The sequence below is a fragment of the Equus przewalskii genome, chromosome 24 (genome assembly GCF_037783145.1).
Source record: "Equus przewalskii isolate Varuska chromosome 24, EquPr2, whole genome shotgun sequence".
Taxonomy (NCBI): domain Eukaryota; kingdom Metazoa; phylum Chordata; class Mammalia; order Perissodactyla; family Equidae; genus Equus; species Equus przewalskii.
Window position 1 is genome coordinate 33,143,654 of NC_091854.1, and position 21,136 is coordinate 33,164,789.

The following is a 21,136-nucleotide window of genomic DNA, read 5'->3' on the forward strand; positions in this document are numbered from 1 at the left end:
TTTGCAAGTTGCTCGGTAGCCCAGGAAAGCAGACAGGTGCCTTCTGCACTGATAACAGATCTCGTGTCTGAGGACCGTGGGCTCCGGCTCTTGGCCCGCATGCACGCACAGGAGCTTTGCAGGGTCGTCTGGTGAGGGATGGCAGCCACACTTCTTTGTAGGACAGAGAATTAAACTCTCAGTAAATGCTTTCAGTGAACTAATTTTTGTTTATGAATGCCAAGGTTTATTAACTCTCAATAACTCACTTATATTCCTAGTTCCCTCTAAAAATGAAATCCCACATATGAGGATTTTTGGGGAGTGGTGATGAAAATGTTCTAAAATTAGATTGTGATCTTTTCAACAAATGGTCCTGGGGAAACTGAATATTCATACGCAAAAGAATGAAGCTGGACCTTTATCTTAAACCATATACCAAAATGACCTCAAAAATGGATCAAAGTCCTAAACTTAAGAGCTAAAACTGTAAAATTCTTAGATGAAAACATTAAGGAAAATCTTCATGACATTGAATTTGGCAGTGATTTCATGGATATGATACAAAAGCACAAGCGACAGGAGAAAATACAGATGTACTGGACTTCGTCAAAATTAATAACCTTTGCGCATCAAAGGACACTATCAAGAAAGCAAAAAGATGTCCTACAGAATGAGAGAAAACATTTGTAAGTCACATATCTGTAAGGGGTTGATATCCAGAATATATAAAGAACTCTTACAACTCAACAACAACAAAAACAAACAACTCAGTTCCAAAATGGGCAAAGGACTTGAACAGGCATTTCTCCAAGGGAGATATACAGATGGCCAATAAGCACATGAAAAGTGTTCAACAGTCATTATTCATTAGGGAAATACAAATCAGAACCACAGTGAAATAACACTTCATACCTACTACACTTACTAGGATGGCTATAATAATTTTTTTTTAATGGGAAAAAAAAACTGTTAGTCAAGATAGGGAGAATTTGGAACCCTCATGCTTTGCTGGTGGGAATGTAAAATGGCGCAGCTGTTTTGGAAAACAGTTTAGTGGTTCCTCAGAAAGTTAAATATAGAATTATCATATGACCTAGCAATTTCACTCCTAAGGATGTATCCAAAATAAGTGAAAGTAGGAACTTGAGCAGATATTTGTACACCTATGTTCATACAGTATTATTCATAATAGCCGAAAAAGGTGGAAGCAAGCCAAGTGTTAATTGGTAGATGAATGGATAAACAATGTGCTACTTACATATAATGGGATGTTATTCAACCATAGAAAGAAATGAAATTTTGATGTGTGCTACAGTTTGGATGGACCTTGAAAACGTGCTAAGTGAAATGAGCCAGAAATCCTCTCCAGCTCTGGGTCTCTAGGATCCATCTGTTCATCCATTTATTTATTCGTTGATTCAACACTTTTTTGTTGGGTTCCCGTCACACCAACTGTTAGGAATAGGGTGGTAAATAACACAGACACGATCCCTGCCCTTGCCTCGCTTAAAACACTGTGGGTTTAAAAAGTAATCATAGCTAACACTTAGTGAGCCTTATTACATCGCGAGCACAAGCGCTTTACACACTTATCTCAGGTGGCCCCACAACCGTGCACTGAGCTGGGCTCTTCTTGAATCAGGACATTGCTCGAAGTCACACAGCTGGGACTTGAACCTGTCTGCCTTACCTCAAAGCCATGCTCTTAACCGTTCATCATCGTAAGTGGCAGCTGGGTTTTGGCCACTTGGAACGGGGGACTTCCCCCAACACCTGCCCTGAGCCCTCCTGTCTAAGACGGCGGAGTGATCCGGGAGCATTGAAGGCAGAAGTAAACGTGAGGTGGACTGACCTCCACGATGGAGTGGGTTTGGAAAATAAGGCCAAAGTCAGTGGACTCTGCAGAGCCATTTACAATAATCATTATAAAGCACGTGTAACTATATTTTTAAATGGTTATGTGATATAATTTTAAATACAAAATTGAATTCATAATTGAAGTTATATTATTATAACTAATATGTTTATTATTTATTGAACACAGACTATATGCCAGCCTCTGTTCTAAGTGGTTGATGTGTATTATCATCTTATTTAATCCTCCTGACAGATCCACGATGTGAAGAGAGTATTACTATTCCTATCTTACAAGTGAGGCAGCTGAGGCACAGAGAGGTTGAGTAATCTATTCAGGGTCACACAGGCAGTCAGTGGCAGACCTGGGATTCCAACTATGGCTCCTTGAGTTGGAGCCCAGACTCTTAACCACCATAGAACTTGCTCTTCAATTAAATTAAAATATGCAAAATAGGTGGACATGAAACTACTTGCATTGAGGTGGTAGGTTTATGGTGATTTCCCACCTTTTTCCCAAAATAATTTGTCTTTTAGTTTCCAAGAATACATCGTAATAGCGGTGTTTTTTAGACCAAGAAAAGAACTCACATGTCACTGTGACCTTTTTCATGTGCTTACTTCGTCGTTTTACTTTGTTGTATTGACTGCTCGGGCATGGACTGGGAGATGCCCGTCCTGTGTCGGGTGTGGGGCTCCCCTGTGGGCTGGGCTGCCCCCACTCTGTGGCAATCTTCCCGAGGGGCTGTGTCCCCTTCTCACCACACTCTGATCAGCACTGAGGACCTTCCTTTGAAAGGTCTCTTTCTGACTTTTAAGCGCGTCTGCATGGCGCCGCGGTTGGCGTGGCACCGTGGTTGGAGCGGCACGTTCACGGGTTTGGGTTTGGCTCTGGTCCCCGCCCCCGGCAGCCGCTCCGAGCCTCGGCTTTGTCCTCGCATCGTGGAAGCAGCGGTGCCACTTCAGAGGGCCGTTGAGGAACCTGAACCGGGGGCGTTTGCACTGGACCCGGAGTGCCTGGCACGTGTGGGCTGCATTAAGACCATGGTGCTGCCGTGTTTACCCGGCATCTGTTTGATTACTGACTCATGCGGTTAAGTGTTTCAAATATTAACCGCTGGTATTTCTTCTCTTCTGGGTCGCCTGCTCACGCCCCTTCCTCATTTGTCTGTTGGCGTCTCCATCCTACAGTGTGTTTGCCAGGGACCAGGCACCTTCTGGAAAGGTCTAAGTGGAGGGAGGGACGAGGGGTGCCGTTTTTCCCGTGGCCCTGACGCGTCTTTTTCTCCGAGGAGCGTTTGTCCCGGTTCGCGCAGCCGCCTCTCTCCTGCAGTTGGTCCTGTTTCCTCTCTGAGAAGCGTCCTCCGCTTCAGAGGGTCAGACTGGGGACTCCCCGGGACAGGCCCCCCGCAGGCCTCACACGTGATCACTCGCTCCCTCTGTCCAAGTTGCACCGGGTCAGGATGGTGTGGCTGTCCCGGGCTGCTCAGGGACCTGAGCAGCTCACTCCTCCTCCGCCCCGTGTCATCGCACAGACGTCCAGCGGCTGACCTTCCCGAGCAAAGTGCAAAAGCCTGAGGGACGGCAACATAAAAGGCACATTCTTAAAATAGTTCTGGCTCTTTCCCCGCTCACCAAGTGCCCATCTTGCCTGGCTCGGACAGTCCACCTTTTTCCCATCCTGGGGCCGAAGGGACCTGGGCCGTAGAAGCTGGAGGTTTCTCTGCATACGAGGCAGCGCCCTCTCAGCCAAATGATTCTTGCCAGAAGAGCTCCTGTGGATAAACGCATTTGTGCAGGAGATTCTCTGGGGGGCTTGGGGTAACATGAAGTTGGCCACTAGTCTTCAGACGTATGTTGAGGGAGGCCCAGGGGTGGGGCGTGCTGGCATCCCAGACATGGCAAGGGTCAGGGGTCATGGAAAGAGTCCCCCAAAAAGAAGCATGGACTCCCCTAGAAAGAGTGGTTGGGGTTTCCTATGAAGACCTCCCCTAAACGTGAGGCCCCTCCTGCCCAGACAGCCCCAGCTCCGAGGCTCACTCCTGGTGTTGGTGTGTCTCCGGCATTCCCCTGCATACCCGGGTTCAGGCGTGTGGTTTGGGAGAAAGGGGACTGGGCTGGGGGGCAGAAGATGTGGGCTCCAGTTGCCTTTTTCAGCTTTGTAAGCTTGGGAACCCACCTTGCTTCCTCCTCGGGCAAACGGGGTAACGTCCCCGGTTCTGCTCACCTCCCTGCTTGACCGTGGAGTTGAGTGAGTGCACGGGGTCAGTCAGAGAGACACGGAAGACAAGAATCTCTCCTCTTCTTAGAGCTGTGGCAGTCAGCACGCGGCCTGTCCCAGCGTACCTCGTGGAGCCAGGAGCTGCGAGTGCTGCTTCTCTCCAGAAAGAGGTCTGAAAAGAGGAGGAGCTGGGTCAGGGCTGTGTGTGCTCCCCGTGGGTCTTCTGTCCTGGCCCCTGAGCCGGGCTGATGGGTGGCCCTCCCGGGGCTGGTGGTTCCTCCCCTCCTTCCGCTGTCTTTTTAATTGAGGGGAGGCCTGGAGCCTCTTGGAAAAGCAGGGGGCTCCCCTGGTCCTTAAGGTGGTATCTGGAGGGGTCTCCTGGGTGTAGAGCCATCCGTATTGTGGGTGAGTTCCGTTTCACAAACCTTGTGGAGTGTCTGGTTGGGGAGACGCACACAGAGGCAGCAGTTGGAGTTCAGGTGACTCCTGCTGCAGGAGAGGGCAGACAGGAGCCATGGAAGCGGGGAGGCTGGCCGCTGCCCCTGGAAGGGATGCCGACCGAGCTCAGAGGACAGGTGGGGACTGGCCAGTGTTCCCGACGAGTGTTGGGTCTTGTGAGAAAGGCACAGCTCTACAAGTAAGCCTTGCAGCTCTTTCTCTTGGCTAAGGAAGAATTTATCCCCGGAGAGAATACTGATCTTCATTACACGGATAAGCCAGAGGGGAAGAGTGGGGGGCCGCAAAGCCATGGGACCTGGGAGAGTGGGGCGCTCTTGTCTCTCAGCTTCCCGGTGAAGTGTCAGCTGCCTCTCGCCTTCTCTAGCTGGCGTGGGGGATGGCTACTTTCAGTCTATCAGGGAGGCAGTTTCCTCCTCAGCGTATTTTTTCATAGAACCTCAGAATTCACGTTATATTTCTGATTTCTTTTTAATTCTGCTGATTTGTTCTGTGTAGTTAGTTAACACAGAAAAATACTTTGAGCAGCTGAGAAAGTGAGGGTCGGCGTTCCATAGTCTTGTCCGTGGCATCATCCTCTGCCCTTTGGCAAGTCTCTTAACCTCCCTCTTGAGCAAGATGCTCTGGAACCTTCCAAGGAAAATAAGGAATGTGATCCAGTGTAGTGGGGAGAACGCAGAATTCTACCCCAGGAATCTTCATTTTAATCCAGGTATCCTCCTGAGGGAGCCAAGGGAAGGCACTTGGACTGTCTCTCTTCCCCAGTACGATGGAGATGCTCAGACCCGTCTGGCTGCCCCAAGCTGGCTCGAGGATATGTGGGACCCAGGATGTGCATGCTTTCTGGGCATACTGGGCCGGATGCAGGCAGCATTTTGGAGTGATGCTCGGCTCTGGCGTTGTCTCAGCGTGGGCCCGGCAGGAATCTGCCCCGACCTTTGAAAGCTCATCTCTTTGACAGGCAGTGTCTGAAGGTCAGAGCTGCTGGGACATGCCTTACTGACAGGGCTTCATTTCCCAGGACAGCCGCGTTTGGCGAGAGCCTAACCCTGAAATCCTAGTGCTGAGCCTGCCCACAGGAGCCCAGACGCTCTCCGGCCCCTTTCTGACCGCCCCCGCCCTCCGGATCTCCTTCAGGTCCAGCAGTGGTGCTGGGCTCCGCGAGCCTGGAGCTGTGCCCGCGCCTCACACCTGCCCCTGCCCCAAAGAGCTTCGGGCAGCGGGCTGGCTGGGACTGCCCCGGCGCCTGCCCGGACACGGACCTTCCTCCGCACAGCTGCCTTCTCCCTGGCTCCCGCGCCCGCCCTCTGAAGTCACTGCTCCGCACTGCAGCGAGGGACCCTGCACGAGCCGGGTCCTGCCAGGAGGTACCTGCTCGCCTTTCTTTCTGCCAGGATTGGGGGCGTTTCAGTGCTGGGGCATCTGACGGGGAGAGCGGCAGGGAGCAGCAGCGGCCAGTCTGGCGGGGACTCACCGGTCTCGTTGTTTCTTGCTGCTCGGCCGGCGGACTTCCAGCCCCTGAGTGCCCAGGGCAGCCCGCGGTCTGGGATTCTTCGCAGAGGGAAGCTTCGCGGGCTGTGGGGCTGCAGGAGGCGGTGGGGACAGGGGGCGAGCCTGGAAGAAAGAGAGGTACCACGGGAGGGTTTCAACTCCTAAGGAAGCTGTGTCCTTGTTAGGAAGAGTTTTACTAATGAGCCTCATCAGCTGCGGGAAGGCGGGAGGAAAAGCCTAATTAACGGTGAGCGCCTCGATGCGGGGGGAAGCGGGTGTGTGCTGTTTCGCCGTCTTTAGATGTGTCCCTCCCCAGTGCTAGCAGCTCTGGGAACTAACTTTCCAATGGAAGGATTTGCGCTTTCTTGCTCTTTCTGCAAGATCCAGTAGCAGCTTATTGAGCATTGAATGCCTTCCTGACCTCACTCCCCTCTTCCTGGGAGCGAAAAGGAAGCCAGGATTTGCTTTTCCAGCAAGGTCACGGATCACCTGACCAGATCCCTTAACAGCTGGGAAGCCGATGCGGCCGCGCTGAACTCGCGAGCAATCGCTCCGGTCCAGCGGCAGCCTCGCCCTCGGGGAGGAGCCGGCTGCTGGCTCCAGGCTCTGGCGGGGAGGATGCCAAGGGAAGGTGATGCGGTGGCAGCGTCTCTGCTCCCAGTTTCTTCTTCTTCGTGAAGCCCCGATTCAGCTGCTGCAATGCAGGCAAAAACCACCGGCACTTGCAGAAAAATGTGGGGATGGAGTTAATGAGGTTGTGTTAATGTGTCGTTTATTGAGCGTGAGTTATCTCTTTGTGTCCCGGGTCGGCGGGAGGAGAGCCGGCTGGAGAACTCGTCTGGTGGAATCTTTTCCAGGAGTGCGTCTCACCCCGTGTCTGGGCTGCAGCCCTCCGTGTGGAGCAGCGCTGTCAGGTGCCTCCTGCTTCTTAGCACAGGGCCCTTGCGCTGGGGGTGTGGGCCCTGGGATAGGGGACAGGAGACTGTCCTCATTTTGGCAGGATTCTACGAGGTATGGGTAATATTTTTTCTCTTTCGGAAAGAGTGCTTTGTCTTTGCAAGAGATCATGCGGGAACTGACAGGAGGGCTCTTGGGTGTGCTACCTTGCTAAATATTTGACTTTGTAAGGTTGAATTCTCCAAGAATTCTCATGGCAATAAGGCTGTGCTCTGAGCCAAGCTTTCTTTTCAAGGAAATCCAAGGTGCTGTTTGTTTTGGCATGTAGCCCGTTCTGAGATGAAATATGGCATTTTTATTATTGCAGAATAAAGAGAGGTTTGAGGAGAACAAAAGTACAGAACTGGGTTTCGGTTTCAGGACTGAGGAAGGTTTCTTTGCATTCGGTTTTGAGGTTAGAAATGAGATTGAAAATGGCACTATAAGGGAAATAAATGTGGAGGGGGATGGGAGTGGGCATATTCAACGGAGTTGGGCCGACCCGGGGAAGCCACGCTGCTGGGCGTGGACCCTGCAGAACCGTCCAAGGAGGCCTGGTGGTTACACGTGGCCCCACTCAGTCTGCCAGTGCCGCCTCCTCGGCGGGCTTTGAATGGGGAGCGTCAGTCCCCCCTCTTCACTGCCCATTGGCTTTGACGGCCATGTGGGGTGATGGAGTCGCACAAATGGTCCTACCCCTAGTAAACCGGGTAACTGGATTGGCCACACGGCCTCTTTGTGACTTCGTTTCCTCATTTGTAGCTTGGAGATGGTCCCGTGGACTGAGTGACTGCCACATGTTAGGAGACAGGGAGTGTGGAGGTGGGGGAGACAGAAATGAGTCCTTCAGGAGTTCTGACCTTCACAGATTCACAGGGAGAAGGGTTAGAGAGAGATAAAGCCGTGTATCCTCAAACATCTGGGATAGAATGAGCTACTGAGAGAAGATGGGACCTCATCGGGCATCCCTGAGCTGGGATAGGCCATAAACAGATGAAAAGTTGCATGACACCAGGTACTGCAAGGCTCTGAACGTGCTTAACAGAACGAATAATAAATTGCTTTATGTCAGAATTTTAAATGCTCCAGAAGGTTGCAAAATTCCATTTTAAAGGGGATTTCTGTCCAACAAAGCTATTCCTCATATTCTGTTGTATTGCAAACGAAACAGCTTGTGTTGATGTGGCAGTTACTTCTCCCTTCCGCTCATCGGACCCCAGCACACGCCCACCGCTGGAAGAAAGCCCTCTTAGCCGCATTCCAAGGTGTCCGCCGCAAGGACCGTGGGCCAAAGTGGAGAAGCTGGGGTGGAAGGGCTGGAAGGGCCTTAGGGGGCTGGCAGCTCCCCTTCCCTCCTGAGTTGAGAGCCCTTTAGAGTGAAAGCCTGCTGGGCCCTCCCCTTCAGAGCCGGGGTGTCAGCTCCGTTTAATTTCCGTAGCCTTGGAATGATTAAATTTCAGTAAACCTCAAGTCAAAGAGGACTATTAGAGGTCTCTATAGAGTTCTTTTTAATGGAATTTGACCTACTCTGCGCTGTGTAATTGTTTGGATCTCCGTGATGTGACGTACGAAGGGCTGAATCCTAATCTAACCAAAGGCAGTGCTTGACTGAGCTCTCCGAGGTGAGGGTGAGAGCTTGTGCAGCCAGAGCTCCAGCTGCACCAGGGGGCCCCCTCTGCTTGGGGGGGTCCTTACTGCTTGGAGTCCAGCCTTGGAGAAGCCAGCCACACCTCTGGCCAGAAGGCCCTAGGAGGGCAGTTCCCTGCCTCACACCCAGAGGGCGTTTCAGGTGCACTTGTGGGGAATCAGAGGAACATGGCTCAGGAGCGCTTCCCTCCCGATGAGAGCTCAGGTCCGTCACAGCAGCAGGCCGCCTCATGGGGCGGGCAGATGTTCACAGGTCACTTCGTCCCCAGCACAGGCTTGACGTCGGCTGGACTTGAGGGCACATCTTCTCCAACACTTGCTCGTTATGCGTCTTGGGGAGCCCTGTTACCTCCGCCAGCCTCAGTCTCCCTATCTGAGAAATGGGACAATAACAGTCCCCTTGGGGTTATGGTGAGGATCGCTTGAGACAATCTGTGCACATCCAGTGCTCTGAGCCTGCCCCATGCTCAGACATGCTATGGGGTGGCAGGAAGGGGCAGAGGGCAGAGGAGAGGCTGTGATGATGGGAGGCAGGCCCGGGGCCCAGCTTAGGGCCTGTGGCCTCATGCTTTTCCTCCCCAGGCTCACCCTGGAGCTGCTGAACCTCTCTGCCCACTGCAGACCACGGACCTGGGCACCGAGAGCAGCCGCAGTGACCTCTTATTTTTCTAATCGAGATGTAATTGACATACAACACTGCATTGGTGGTAGGTGTACAGCGTAATGATTTGATACAGGCGTGTATTCTGAAATGCTCACCACAATAAGTCTAGTTAACATCCATCACCACACATATATCAAATGTTTTTTTCTGGTGATGAGTACTTTTAAGATTTACTCTCTTAGCAACTTTCAAATATACACTACAGTATTATTAGCTATAGTCCCCATTGCTGTACATACATCCCCAGGACTTATTTATTTTATAAATGAAAGTTTGTACCTTTTGCTCCCCTTCACCCATTTCCTCCACCCCTGCACCCCCTGGCGTCTGGCAACCACTGTATCTGTCTGTCCTCTGTATCTGTGAGCTCGATTTTTCGTTTTTTAGATTCCACATAAAAATGCAGCATTTGTCTTCCTCTGTCTGACTTATTTCCTTTAGCATAATGCCCTCAGTCCATCCATGTTGTCGCAAATGGCAGGACGTCCTTCTTTTTTGTGGCTGAGTAGTATTCCATTCTTTATCCATTCACCTGTCAGAGGACACTTGGGCTGTTTCAGAACCTTCTCTTTCTAATAAGGGCGACCTCCCTCGCCCCAGGTTAGAACTTTCCACCCCTCTTGGTGGCCAGTCTCCGCCTCCAGGACCGCCTCACTCCATCTCCTTATCCAGGTTAGAACTTTCCACCCCTCTGGGTGGCCAGTCTCCGCATCCAGGACTGCCTCACTCCATCTCCTTATCCCTCACCCCTCCTCTACTCCAGCTCTGTGCCACCCAAACCAAGTGCTTGTCGCCTCCAAGGGGAGCGGTGGACTCAGTGTTGGCATTCCCTCTGTGGGGAGTGTCTCCGTCTGCCCTCCAGCCATCACACGTGCTCAGGGAAGGGCCCCTCTGGTGGCCGCGTGCCCGTGGTTTGGGGGAGCCAGGGCTGGAGCAGTGCTCATGGGGAGAGGGCACATGGACTCCCAGTCAGGCAAGCCTGGGACCACCTCCTCTTTGGTGGGCCTGCTTTTCCCTGCCCTCTTCTCCGGTTTGCTTGTTTGTTCCCTCCTTGTGCATCCTTGGTTGCTGGGGGCCGCCCCTCACCCACCTGTCACTCCCAGTCTCCCCGAACCCTGGAGTTCATTGTCAAGCACATTGGAATTCCTACAACAACCCCACACCCACAGCTGACTTGTCACAGACAACTCATTACTCCGATGTGCGTGGAGGTGTGACCATAGAAGACTGATTTCCTGGGGGATTTATTGTAATGGGGGCAGGAGCCACTTTGTTTACCGTTCAAAGAAAGAGTCCTGGGAATGGATTAAAACTTTGGGGAGAATTTGTGATTGAACCTCAAGGTACCCAAATTCAGAGCCAGGCCAGTGTTCTGCTTGATAGTTCCTGATGTCCTCTGGCCATCCAGGTGAACACAATCAGAAGTCACCTCTGGGTGTCAGCTCCCGGTCAGAGCCTATAATGACATCATCTCTGTCTTGAACCTGATTGGGATGTCACAGGTCGTTTATAGGTACTCTGATCCCAGCTTTCTCACAAAATGGATTGAAGTTCTTTTACCACGATGGGCTGAGTCGATTTCAGCTCTTGGTGTGGTGTAGAGCACCGTGCTGGTCGTCAGAGCCCTGGCTCTGGCTCCAGCTCCTTCACTGTCGTGTTGAGGCCTTGCACAGAGCAGTCAACTTCTGAGCCTCAGTTTCCTCTGCCAACTGAGGGCTTGGACCAAATGTTCCTTTGCTGCCAACCATTGCTACCGTTCCATGAGGACACACCCAGGATCGGACTCCGGGGGTGTGTACAGGCTTTTAATCTCCCTTCCTGGAGGACTCTGAGCTCATGGGCACCCCTGGGAGAAAGGCAGGGATGGGTGTTACTTTCTCGGGTGCTCTGTTCCCTCCAGACTTATTCCAACTCTAGTGAGAATCTCCACTCTTCTGTCCTTTCTTTCAGGGCTCTCCGGTGGATTTTACAGACTTGTCAGATGAAGAGTGCCTGAGAGACTGACGGTCAGCGTTCCCTACGATGGAGAAGACAGAGGGTAGGCAGGCTGCGGGCTATCCCTGGGTTAAAGTGGGCAAAAGGGGTTGGGAAGGGATGGGTACCATCAATCCTGGAATAGCCCAGGGGACCTGCAGGACACGGTCCGCACACAGGTGGTGCTGGGAGACCCAAACCATATATTTAAGGTATGAACAAGAGAAGGCGGTAAGGAATGAGCATGAAGCCAGGTATTTATTTCGGACTTGTGTAATTTTCAGAGTGTTTTTGCATCTCGTCCATGCACCAAGGAGGGAGCAGCATGCTCTTGCTCATTACCCTCATTTTAGACATGAGGGACCTGTGGTCTAAGAAAGAGGCTCAATGTGGTGAAAGAGCCTCCACTCACACCTGTGTGATTCTCCAAGTCATTTACCCTCTCTGAGCCCCCGTCCCCTCGTGTATCAGTTAGCTTTGCTGTGTAACAAGCCACTCGAGTTTATTGACTTAAAGGTATTCATTATTTCTCAGAAGATTTTGTGGGTTGGGCTGTTATTCTGGTCTGGGCCGGCTTGGCTGATCTTTGCTGGGCTTGTTCACGTGTCGGAGGTCTTCTGGGTGACTTGGCTGGATGGTTTAGAATCGCTACCCTCCCATGTCTGGAGGTTGGCCCCATGTCTCCTGGGGCATTGGTGGTGGTTTGGCCACGTGTCTCTCGCTGTCCAGCAGGCTAGCTGGGGTTTGTTCTCATGGTGGCAGAAGGGTTCCTAGCACAGCAAGAACAGACAAACCCCAGCGTGCAAGCAGTTTTCAGCTCTCTGCGTATGTTACATTTGCTGTGGACCCACTGGCCAAAGCAAGTTACAAGGCCAAGCCAGGGTCACTGTGGGAGGGGAGCACCCAGAGGTGGGGTATACTTGTGGCTATTTTTGGAAACAGTCTCCCACACCTCGTCTATATGCAGGTATTAACACCTACTGCACAGGGTTGGTAAAGGACCAAATGAGATAATGCACGTAGGGTTGTTCAGTATACTGTCATCTCGCACAGTGAATATCTCCATCAATGTTCCCCCCGCCCCCCACCCCAGGAAACTTGCTGAAGGTCATAGGCTAGCCCCGCGTTTCCTGACTTCTAATGAAATGCTTTTTCCAGATCACCAAATGTCAGGAAACAGGAGAGCCTATAATCCCCCTTGAAGCACGTGACCCTTCCCTGGCTGGCGCAGGACTTAGGGACCAGACAGCAGCTCCAGCCCTGCCTCTTCCTTCTTTCCAAATGCAGTCATCGTATATTTCAAGAGTCTGCCTTTCTCCCCAGAGAGCTGCCTTTTCAGTGCATCCATGGAAGTGGTGGCACAGAACCCCAGCTGATTCCCTTAATGCCCCCAGGGCCTGTCGTCCTTGCCTGCCTCATTTGTCCCTGCTCAGCCTCCCGCACTGCAGCTCCCCACGTGATCGCTCACAGCCCGCCCAGCACAGGCCCGCTCCCCCAGGCACACACGCACAAACGTCTCACAAAATAAAGGCAGGAGAGTGAGACGCTTCCATCGCTGTCTCTGCTTGTTAAAGAGGCTCATTAAATTCCCCGTCTTTCCAGCTGTATTTTTGGCCACTTTCCCTCTAGTTTCTGCTTTTCCCATTTCCTTCAGAAACTGATATAGGCTTTTGGACTTTTTTTCTCACTTTAACTGCCTCTGATTGGTTCACTCACCTGTTGCACTTTACTTTGTCCCTCAAGATAATTACGGGGTCTCTCCCTCCTTCCCTGTGCCCTCCCATCCCCTTTCCCGCGTCTGCGTGCAGCTCTCAGCCAGTTTGGCTCTGTGTTGGTTTATCTGATGTGAAATTCATTTTGAGCAGAGATGGTCCTCCTAATTAATTCTTGCCCTGGCCTCGTGCCCGGAATTCCGAGCTCCTGCATACCCGTCACCAGGTAGAATTAAGAGGAGCAGAGCTCACTGGGAGCGCAGGTCTCCCAGCCTATCCAGTCAAGTACGCTCATTCAAGGTCCAGCTTTCCTCTTGCACTGGGAGAAAGGGACGCAGAGTGGCAGCTGGCAGGCACGCGGCACAGCCGATCACTCCGTGTGTGTGTGTGTGTGTGTGTGTGTGTGTGTGTGTCGGTGTGTGTGTGCACGATGCCCTGTAGGGCTAGTTTAGGAAAGTGCGGATTACACCCATCATCCTGGATAGCTGCTCAGGCTCCAGACACCTTTGGTTCCCCTCGGTCTCCCTTGTGGAAGATTTTGCCTTTGAATCTGCAGTTTCTTATTTGATGCTATTATTGTGTTTGTGCTCTGGACCTGCTCCCAGAGGCCACTCGGTAAATCAGTGCATTTCTACTGAATTGAGGCAATAAGCAGATAAATAATGCAGCCTCTCCTTTAGAAGAGTTCGTTGCCTTCTGGGTCATAAATCTACTCTCTACTTAACTGTAGACAAATTCCTCCTCTCTGACTTGGCCTGTCCCTGTAATCTGGAGGCTGCTGAGCGGACCTGTAGGCCAGGAGCACAGCCGGGTGCAGCTGGGAAAGCTGACAGAGGGCAGTTGCTCTTATTTGCTGAGACTCCCAGTGTGCCTCTTTGGGTGAAGGCAGATGGGTAAACAATTGTGTGGGTGAACGGGGATTTATTTGGAGTTTTTTGGGTCCTGGAGGAGTGTTTACTGCTTATCCGCTTGGAGTCCAGGTATCTGCCACAGCAGCTCTGGAACCCAACAGGGACCACCCCAGGATCAGCACCAGTGCCTCATCCTGTCCCCTGCTGCGGTCTGAGGTCGTTGCCCGCAGGCCCTGCAGCTCTCGTCAGCATTGAGGTGGAAGGCTTGATTGTCATCACCCTTGGGGGAAATGCAGCCAAAATGTGCCCCAGGTAACACCATCATTCCACCTTCTCTGTCATCTGCCCCTTTCCCTCCATCCCTTCGGCTTCTCTCATCTGGACCACGTCAACAGCCTCCCAGCTGGTCCTCGGGCCTCTGGTGTGTCCTTGTAATGCTCTACAGGAGTGCTACACTTGACCAGGTCCCTCCCTCGTGTGAAGCCCCCCGAGGCCCCCCTTCCCCAGAGTGAAGTCAAAGCTTGTTGCCATGCACACAAGATGCTCTGTGACCTGGCTCTTGCTGACCTGCCAATGGTGTCTTTTTCTACCCTCACCTTCGCCACCACACTTTCAGTTCCGGCCATGTCAATGGCATTTATGGAACCCCGAATTACCGTGGAATTGCAGAGCTCCATGCCTCCGCACATACTCAGACATCTAACTAGAATCTGTCCTGGCTCTCTATTGTTGCATAACAAACCACCCGGAAACTTAGTGGCTTGGAGCAATCATGGATTGTTAACAGAGGCTCAGCTAGGTGGTTCTCACTTGGGGTGCCTCCTGTTGTTGAAGTCAGATGGTGGCTGAGGCCACAGTCATCTGAAGGCTGTTCTCCTCCTGCCTGGCACCTGGGCTGGGATGGCTGGGCATCGCCCCCCCCCCCCCATCACCTCTCCTTGGGACCCCTGGGCTTCCTCGCAGCACAGCAGTCTCCGGGAAGGTGAACTTCTCACGTGGCATCTGGCTTCCCACCGAGTGTGCACTCTGAGACCCAGGAGGAACTTACAAGCTTCTGTGACCTAGCCTTGGAATTCTCTCAGCATCATTTCTGCCTTTTTCTTTGGTCAGAGCAGTCACAGGCCAGCCCAGATTCAAAGGGGGGAAGAAACAGGCCCCACCTCTCCATGCGGGGTTCCCTTGCCTGTCTAGAGGTGTAGGAATTGATGGTGCCATCTTGGAGGTGGACAGCTACAATGTCTTCCACTGTCTTGTTCCCCTGGAAAATTGCTATTTGTTCATTTAACGCCCAGTCGTATGCCACTCGTGAAGTCATCCCTCTGCTACCAAGGCAGAATTAACCTCTAAGTCTGAGAAAGTTATTCTGGAGAAACTGGGACAATAAGTCAGGAAGGAAGACTGTTCCTTGAGCCTGTATCTGTTACGATCCTTGTCACACTGCATGGCACTTGGTGTTTCTCCTACGTGATGAGACATTTTTTTTTTTTTTTTTTTTTTAAGATTTTATTTTTTCCTTTTTCTCCCCAAAGCCCCCCGTACATAGTTGTATATTCTTCGTTGTGGGTCCTTCTAGTTGTGGCATGTGGGACGCTGCCTCAGCGTGGTCCGATGAGCAGTGCCATGTCCGCGCCCAGGATTCGAACCAACGAAACACTGGGCCGCCTGCAGCGGAGCGCGCGAACTTAACCACTCGGCCACGGGGCCAGCCCGTGATGAGACATTTTTTAAGGGCAGGGCTATGCCTGATTCATCTCTATGTCCTTAGGATCCAGCTTAGCAGCCAACACATAGGTGCTCAAAAAATAGTGGTTGAGGTAAGTGGACTAAATTACTGCTATTTTGTAAGTTTGCCCCCAGGGCCATTGTCCTTAGCAGTCAGTCAGTCACAAAGAATTGGTGGAGCCCTCCTGTGTATCCAGCAAATCGGCTTCCATTATGGGGCTTCAGTTCTCTATGTTTTGGGCTTCCACAAAGATAATGACTACAGTAGGGAGCACGTGTTGAATGTTTATCATACGCTAGGCATGGTTCTAAGCACTCTGTGTATTAATTAATCAGTCCTCACAATGATCTCATCCTACCTGTTACTGTTCCCATCTTGCAGGTGAGGAGGCACAGGGAGGTCACAGAGCTGAGACACAGACCAGGCTGCAGAGTCCATATTCCTGGCCTCTGTGCTCTCCACGAGCGTCCTCTCCTGAGCTGAAATGTGGTATTTTTTCACTTGGCATGAGTTTTTGGGAGTGAAATTTGTGATTGTTAAGCACTAAGCAGTTTTCAGGTGGCAAAGAGCATGGGCTGTGCACGATTACGTGTCCCAGTTCTTTCTGATCTTCATGCATCTAGAGGCTCAGGCATCTGAGGAGGCGTCAATGATGTAGAAGGCCTTGATATTGCTGGCTTTAGCAAGATTTACTAGTGTTTACCTATTTGAATAATGCAAGGTTCTTTTTCAATGTTGAGACAATTGTGTATCTCATCCTTTGAAACCATCTGTATTCGTAATTAGTACGTTGATTTAGCAAATTCCTGGCCACTTCAGTTCAGCAATTACATGACTGAAACCCGGGAAACCAGCATGAGACAATTTTGTTTCGCTGGTCTGCCAGCAGATTCCACAGTAATAACTGAGATGACACACTGCACACTGGAAACCGTTCCCCCTGCTTGCTTCCTTGCAGACACTGGCTGAGTACACACTGTTTAATAACATGGTTTCTCCGCACGCCCGTGAGGTGGTGTGCATCTCTGCGAAATTAGAGGCAGAAACATTTAGGAGAAGTCTCACGTGAGAGGGTTAAGTCAAAGTCACAGATATTGGGCCTCACGACCCTGTAATTCTTATTAACGTGTGCTGCTTTTTTACGTGTGTTTTGTCTCCCAGCCAAAGACCAGTCCTCTCAGGGGGATGAAGAGAAAGAGCCTCCCAGGAGCCACCCGTACTCCGTGGAGACCCCATACGGCTTTCACCTAGACCTGGACTTCCTCAAGTATGTGGATGACATCGAGAAGGGCAACACCATCAAGAGGATTCCCATCCACAGGAGGGCCAAGCAGGCCAAGTTTAGCACCTTGCCCCGAAACTTCAGCCTTCCTGACAGTGGGGCGCACTCCCACGCTGCACCTCCCCACCAAAACTGGTCCCCAGTGGTGCCCAGGAAGGTGTCGCTGGGGACAGAGGAGCGAGCCCAGACACTGCCACCCGGGGACCACCCCCGGGCCTCCACCAGCGGGAGTGAGCTGAGCTTCCACAGGAACACCCTGCTGGCCGAGACTGCCAGGCAGTGGGGGGCTGCGGCTCCCGTGGAGGCTGAGCTCGCCTCCGGGGCCGGACGGCCCCAGCTTCTGAGAGCGTGCAGCATGCCAGCCACGCTGCCACAGAACAGGGCTTCCGAGGACCCCAGCCTAAACTCAGGTTCCCCCACACCCCCGACGCTCCCTCCACTGCAGGGGGAAGGCAGTGTCTGCGATGGCACCTTTGGCCCTGCGGAAGGATTTGCGGGTTTTCACAGCTCCACCCCACGAGCAGCAGCCCACCCAAAAGTCAGAGAGTTTAGAGACCTGGTGCCAGGGATCCCGGAGCTGGTCCGGGAGGGGGCGGAGCATCCAGAGGTTGAAGAAGAGGCTGCGCATCACCTCTGTCTCCCAAGTCCTCCTTTCTCTTCCCAGAATGCACTTGTAGTCCTAGAGGATGCACAAGGTGAACGCGAAACCAGGGAAGCCGAGGTGGTGGTCAGCCCTGAATCCCCAACGCCAAGCCCCCCACCTCTGCCATCACCCATTCCTGAGAATGAGCTCCCCCTGGACGAGATCGAGCTCAACATCAGCGAGATCCCGCCACCCCCACCTGTAGAGGTGGACGTGCGGAGCGTTGGCATCCGGGTCACGGAGGAGAGCCTGGGCCTTGCCACCGTGGCCCCGGGCAGCATCTCCAGCCTGAAGCAGCAGCTCTCGGACCTTAAGGGCGAGTTGTCTGGAAGAGCTGAGGAGCTGGCCCGGGTCAGAGCTGCTCTGCAGCAGCAGGAGGAGGAAGTCGAGGCCAGGGGGCACAGGATCCGGGAGCTGGAGTGCACTGTGGCTCAGCTGGCAGAGAAGCTTAACCACAAGGACACCAAGGACACTCAGAGCCAGACTGACGCCACAGTCAGCACTGACCCTCTCTGCGCACTCCTCATCAGGGAGTCATGTGACAAGAGCACTGGGGTCAATCTTCTGGGTAGCACGGGATCCGAAAGCTGGGGGGTCAGAGGAGAGGAGAATGGCCCTCTGTGGGGACAGGACAATCACCAACAGAGGGATCAGAGCCTAGCGGAATTTGTGCCACCACCCCAGCTGTCACTGCCACAGGGACCCGAGAGGGTCCTCACCCCCTCTTTGCGTAGCTGCCTCTCCACAGAGCTCAGGATCGAAGAAGCAGGCTCTGAGCAGGAGGGAGACCCTCAGGGGGGAGCCGAGGGTCTGGGGAGGGAAGCAGAAGGCACTTCATGGAGCAGCGACAGAAAGGCGCCTCCAGCAAGGGGGGAGGAGACCAGCTCAGAGCCCCCAGGGAAGGACCGCCCAGGAGGGCCACCCAGCTCACCCACAGATGCCACTCTTGGGCAGTACGTGAAGAAGATCCAGGAGCTCCTGCAGGAGCAGTGGAGCTGCCTGGAGCATGGGTACCCGGAGCTGGCCAGCGCCATCAAGCAGCCTGCCTCCAAGCTCAGCAGCATCCAGAGCCAGCTGCTGAGCTCCCTCAACCTGCTGCTGTCCGCCTACTCGGCCCAGGCTCCGCCCCAGAAGGAGCCCCCGGCCCCCTCCACCTCTCCACCAATGGGTAAATACTGGTGGCTGAGACAGGGAGCCATTTCTCCTTTTTATGATGAGTCAAAGGGAAAAAGGGTTTTAATTGCATGCGTATGTTTTTTAAAAGCTTTAAACCCCTCCAGGAACCCTGTGGGATAAAGACTGATCCATGTAACAGTGGGGGCTCCATTCTGTCCTCTCGTCCTTGCTCTAAAGTTGGGACTGACTACAGGACCACCAGGTACAGCTGTTCACATAGCGCAGGGCACGAAGACACCAGCCAGGGAGGGGCAACGGGAGCTGAAATCCAGCCCACACGTCACTCGCCCAGCCTGCAGCACAGCACCCACCGAGAGGGGTGCCTCTGTCCCAGCTGCACTGCGCAAAGGCGACATATGGGATGAAGGGCCTGGCTGTGGGTGCCGCCCACCTCGGCCCCTTCCTCGTTCCCTGGGCTCTTACATTCCTGTGGTCCTCACTGGTTCTTGCACACCAGGGGTTTTCTCTGGCCTGATTTTGGAGGAACCTGATACCGAGATCTGAAAACATTTCGCTGAGTATTTTGTGTGCGTGTGTGTGTGGAGGGGGGGGGTGTGTGGGTGCAGGAGAGAGACTGAGTGATACACACGTGTGGCGGTCGAGTGTGTGGCTGAGCGGGACTTCCGCTCGTCAGCGATCACGTACTCTTCTCTGACGAGTAAAGTGGAACCATACTTGGCTCTGCTCAACCAGCAGCATGCAAGTCGGCTTCCTGCCACAGATCACAAACCGGCTGCTGCCTCAGTACCTGGTGCTGGTTCTAGTCTTGCCCTCTGTCCCTTTGAGTCCAGCAGCAGAAGACGTGTGCCCTTGCTCGTGTGTGTGCCCTGCCTACCCCACATCACAGGTGTCGCCTGGCACGTGACCCAGGGAGGACGGCATAGGTGCCTGGAGCAGAGGCAGGAGTAGGAGTCTGTGAGCCGAGTTTGGCTCCGGCTCTGCCCTTCCCTGAGCAAGTCTGAGCCTCCGATGTCCCAGCTGTGAGATGGGGACAACAAAGGCACCCACAACCCCTGGCCCTCCTACAGAGGGCTCCAATCTGTGAGCCACACAGGGAGGGTGTGTGTGATCAGGGACAGCTCGGCTGGCGTTGACCAGAAGGCTGGCCTCCTTGGGACCCTCCAGATATTTGATTGACATCATCAAGTTTCTTGTCCCCTTCTACCTCCTCACACACCTTCAGTCTGAGTCCTCTCAAAGCGAGAGTCTGGTTTTGCTGCGTTCTGGGGCATCCCCAAGATCCTTCTAACCTGTGATGTTGTGTCTGCCTAGAGATCTCCCCGTCGACCAGCCTTAAATCCATAATGAAAAAGAAAGACTATGGCTTCCGTGCAGGAGGTAATGGGACCAAAAAGAACCTTCAGTTTGTTGGGGTTAACGGTGGGTAAGCATCGCTCGCTGGCGGAGCCCAGTCTGCCCCCTCCACACTCGCTCTCCCGCGCTGTCCTCGCTCTCTCTTTTCCTAGGGGGAAGCATCTGGTTTTCATTCTTCTTCGAGGGAATCAATCTTAACGGCCCTTTAAACTCCATCTCGGGTTTGCATGTGTTTGTGCCTTGCCAGTGGTGGTGGTCTGTCGGGTCCTGTGCTTTGAATATGTCTCGGCTGTGGTGTGCCCCCGGGGCCGGGAGGCCAGTGGCTTCTGGGAGTTTGGGGGGGCACATGGCTGTTTAGGGAAGACATTTTATCTGAACCACAACACTGAAACTGGGACAAACTCTTGATTTGTTAAACTTCAAACTTCATCCATTTAATTTTTTCTCCTTTTACTAACTTATTGCAAACCAAACCAATGTTTTTTTAGGATGAAGAAAAACAGCCTATGTCTATTGACTCAGAGCGTGAACCACACCTTATATATTCTAGAGAGTAGATCATTGGATTTCGAATATTTCCTATATCAGTCATTCAACAAACATTTATTAAATGCCTACATGTGTTAGGTGGTGGGTATAAAAAAGCCAAATAAATCATGGTCCCTGCCTTTAGCCCACAGTTGGAATGTGGGCAGAGATAAGACAAGAAGTGGAGACAGTGCTGAGACGCTGAGGGGAATTCCAGTCAGGGAGGAAGCCCACAGTGGGGCCCCAGCCAGTGGAGGGCCTGGGAGGCTGTGTAGAGAGGCCGGAACCCTGCTAATTTGGGTCGGACCAGAAGGAAGACACCAGATTCGAACAAGGGTGACGTCACAGTTGTAGGTTCTGTGAGGGAAATGTCAGAAGCGATGGAACGGGATGTCAGGAGGGTTGCTGTTCCCACGCCCCCTAAAGTCAGATCTTGGGGCGGGGAGGAACCTTTGTCTTGAGCTGTCCGCAGTTCCTGTGCAGAAAAGGGAATCAGCCTGCTCTCAGAGTCTGAAGCAGGCACTAGCTCTCCCTGCTTAAACGGCCCCACAGTTTTTGTACCCAAACCTGGAAGTCCATCTCCCGGCCGTAGCCTGCCTCGGCCCCTCCCGCCAGCTTCTGCCTTTCTTCCCTCTAAGGTTTGTCAGGCCCGTCGCAGGCCCTTTGCATCTACTGCCCCGTG

The 21,136-nt window shown here is 52.8% G+C and overlaps 1 protein-coding gene and 1 long non-coding RNA gene across 12 annotated transcripts in view; one reads left to right on the forward strand and one right to left on the reverse strand.

Moving 5' to 3' along the window:
* Positions 1-21,136, forward strand: part of KANK4 (KN motif and ankyrin repeat domains 4) — a 64,567-nt gene that overhangs the window by 21,106 nt on the left and 22,325 nt on the right. The window contains exons 1-6 of one of the 11 annotated variants that reach the window (XM_070592796.1): positions 6,815-6,918; positions 9,170-9,294; positions 11,202-11,289; positions 15,893-16,000; positions 16,673-18,604; positions 19,885-19,996. In XM_070592796.1, the coding sequence (XP_070448897.1) occupies positions 11,274-11,289; positions 15,893-16,000; positions 16,673-18,604; positions 19,885-19,996 (2,168 nt within the window). In that variant the 5' untranslated portion in view covers positions 6,815-6,918; positions 9,170-9,294; positions 11,202-11,273. Of the gene's footprint in view, positions 1-5,490; positions 6,252-6,288; positions 6,919-9,169; positions 9,295-11,201; positions 11,290-13,954; positions 14,101-15,892; positions 16,001-16,672; positions 18,605-19,884; positions 19,997-21,136 lie in introns of those variants that run through there. The other 10 variants (XM_070592802.1, XM_070592803.1, XM_070592801.1 and 7 more) reach the window with 10 other exon arrangements.
* Positions 827-5,501, reverse strand: LOC139079193 (uncharacterized). The gene is made up of 2 exons (XR_011532566.1): positions 4,064-5,501; positions 827-3,410 (listed from the first exon to the last, which is right to left on the reverse strand). It is a non-coding gene; the product is annotated as an uncharacterized lncRNA (long non-coding RNA).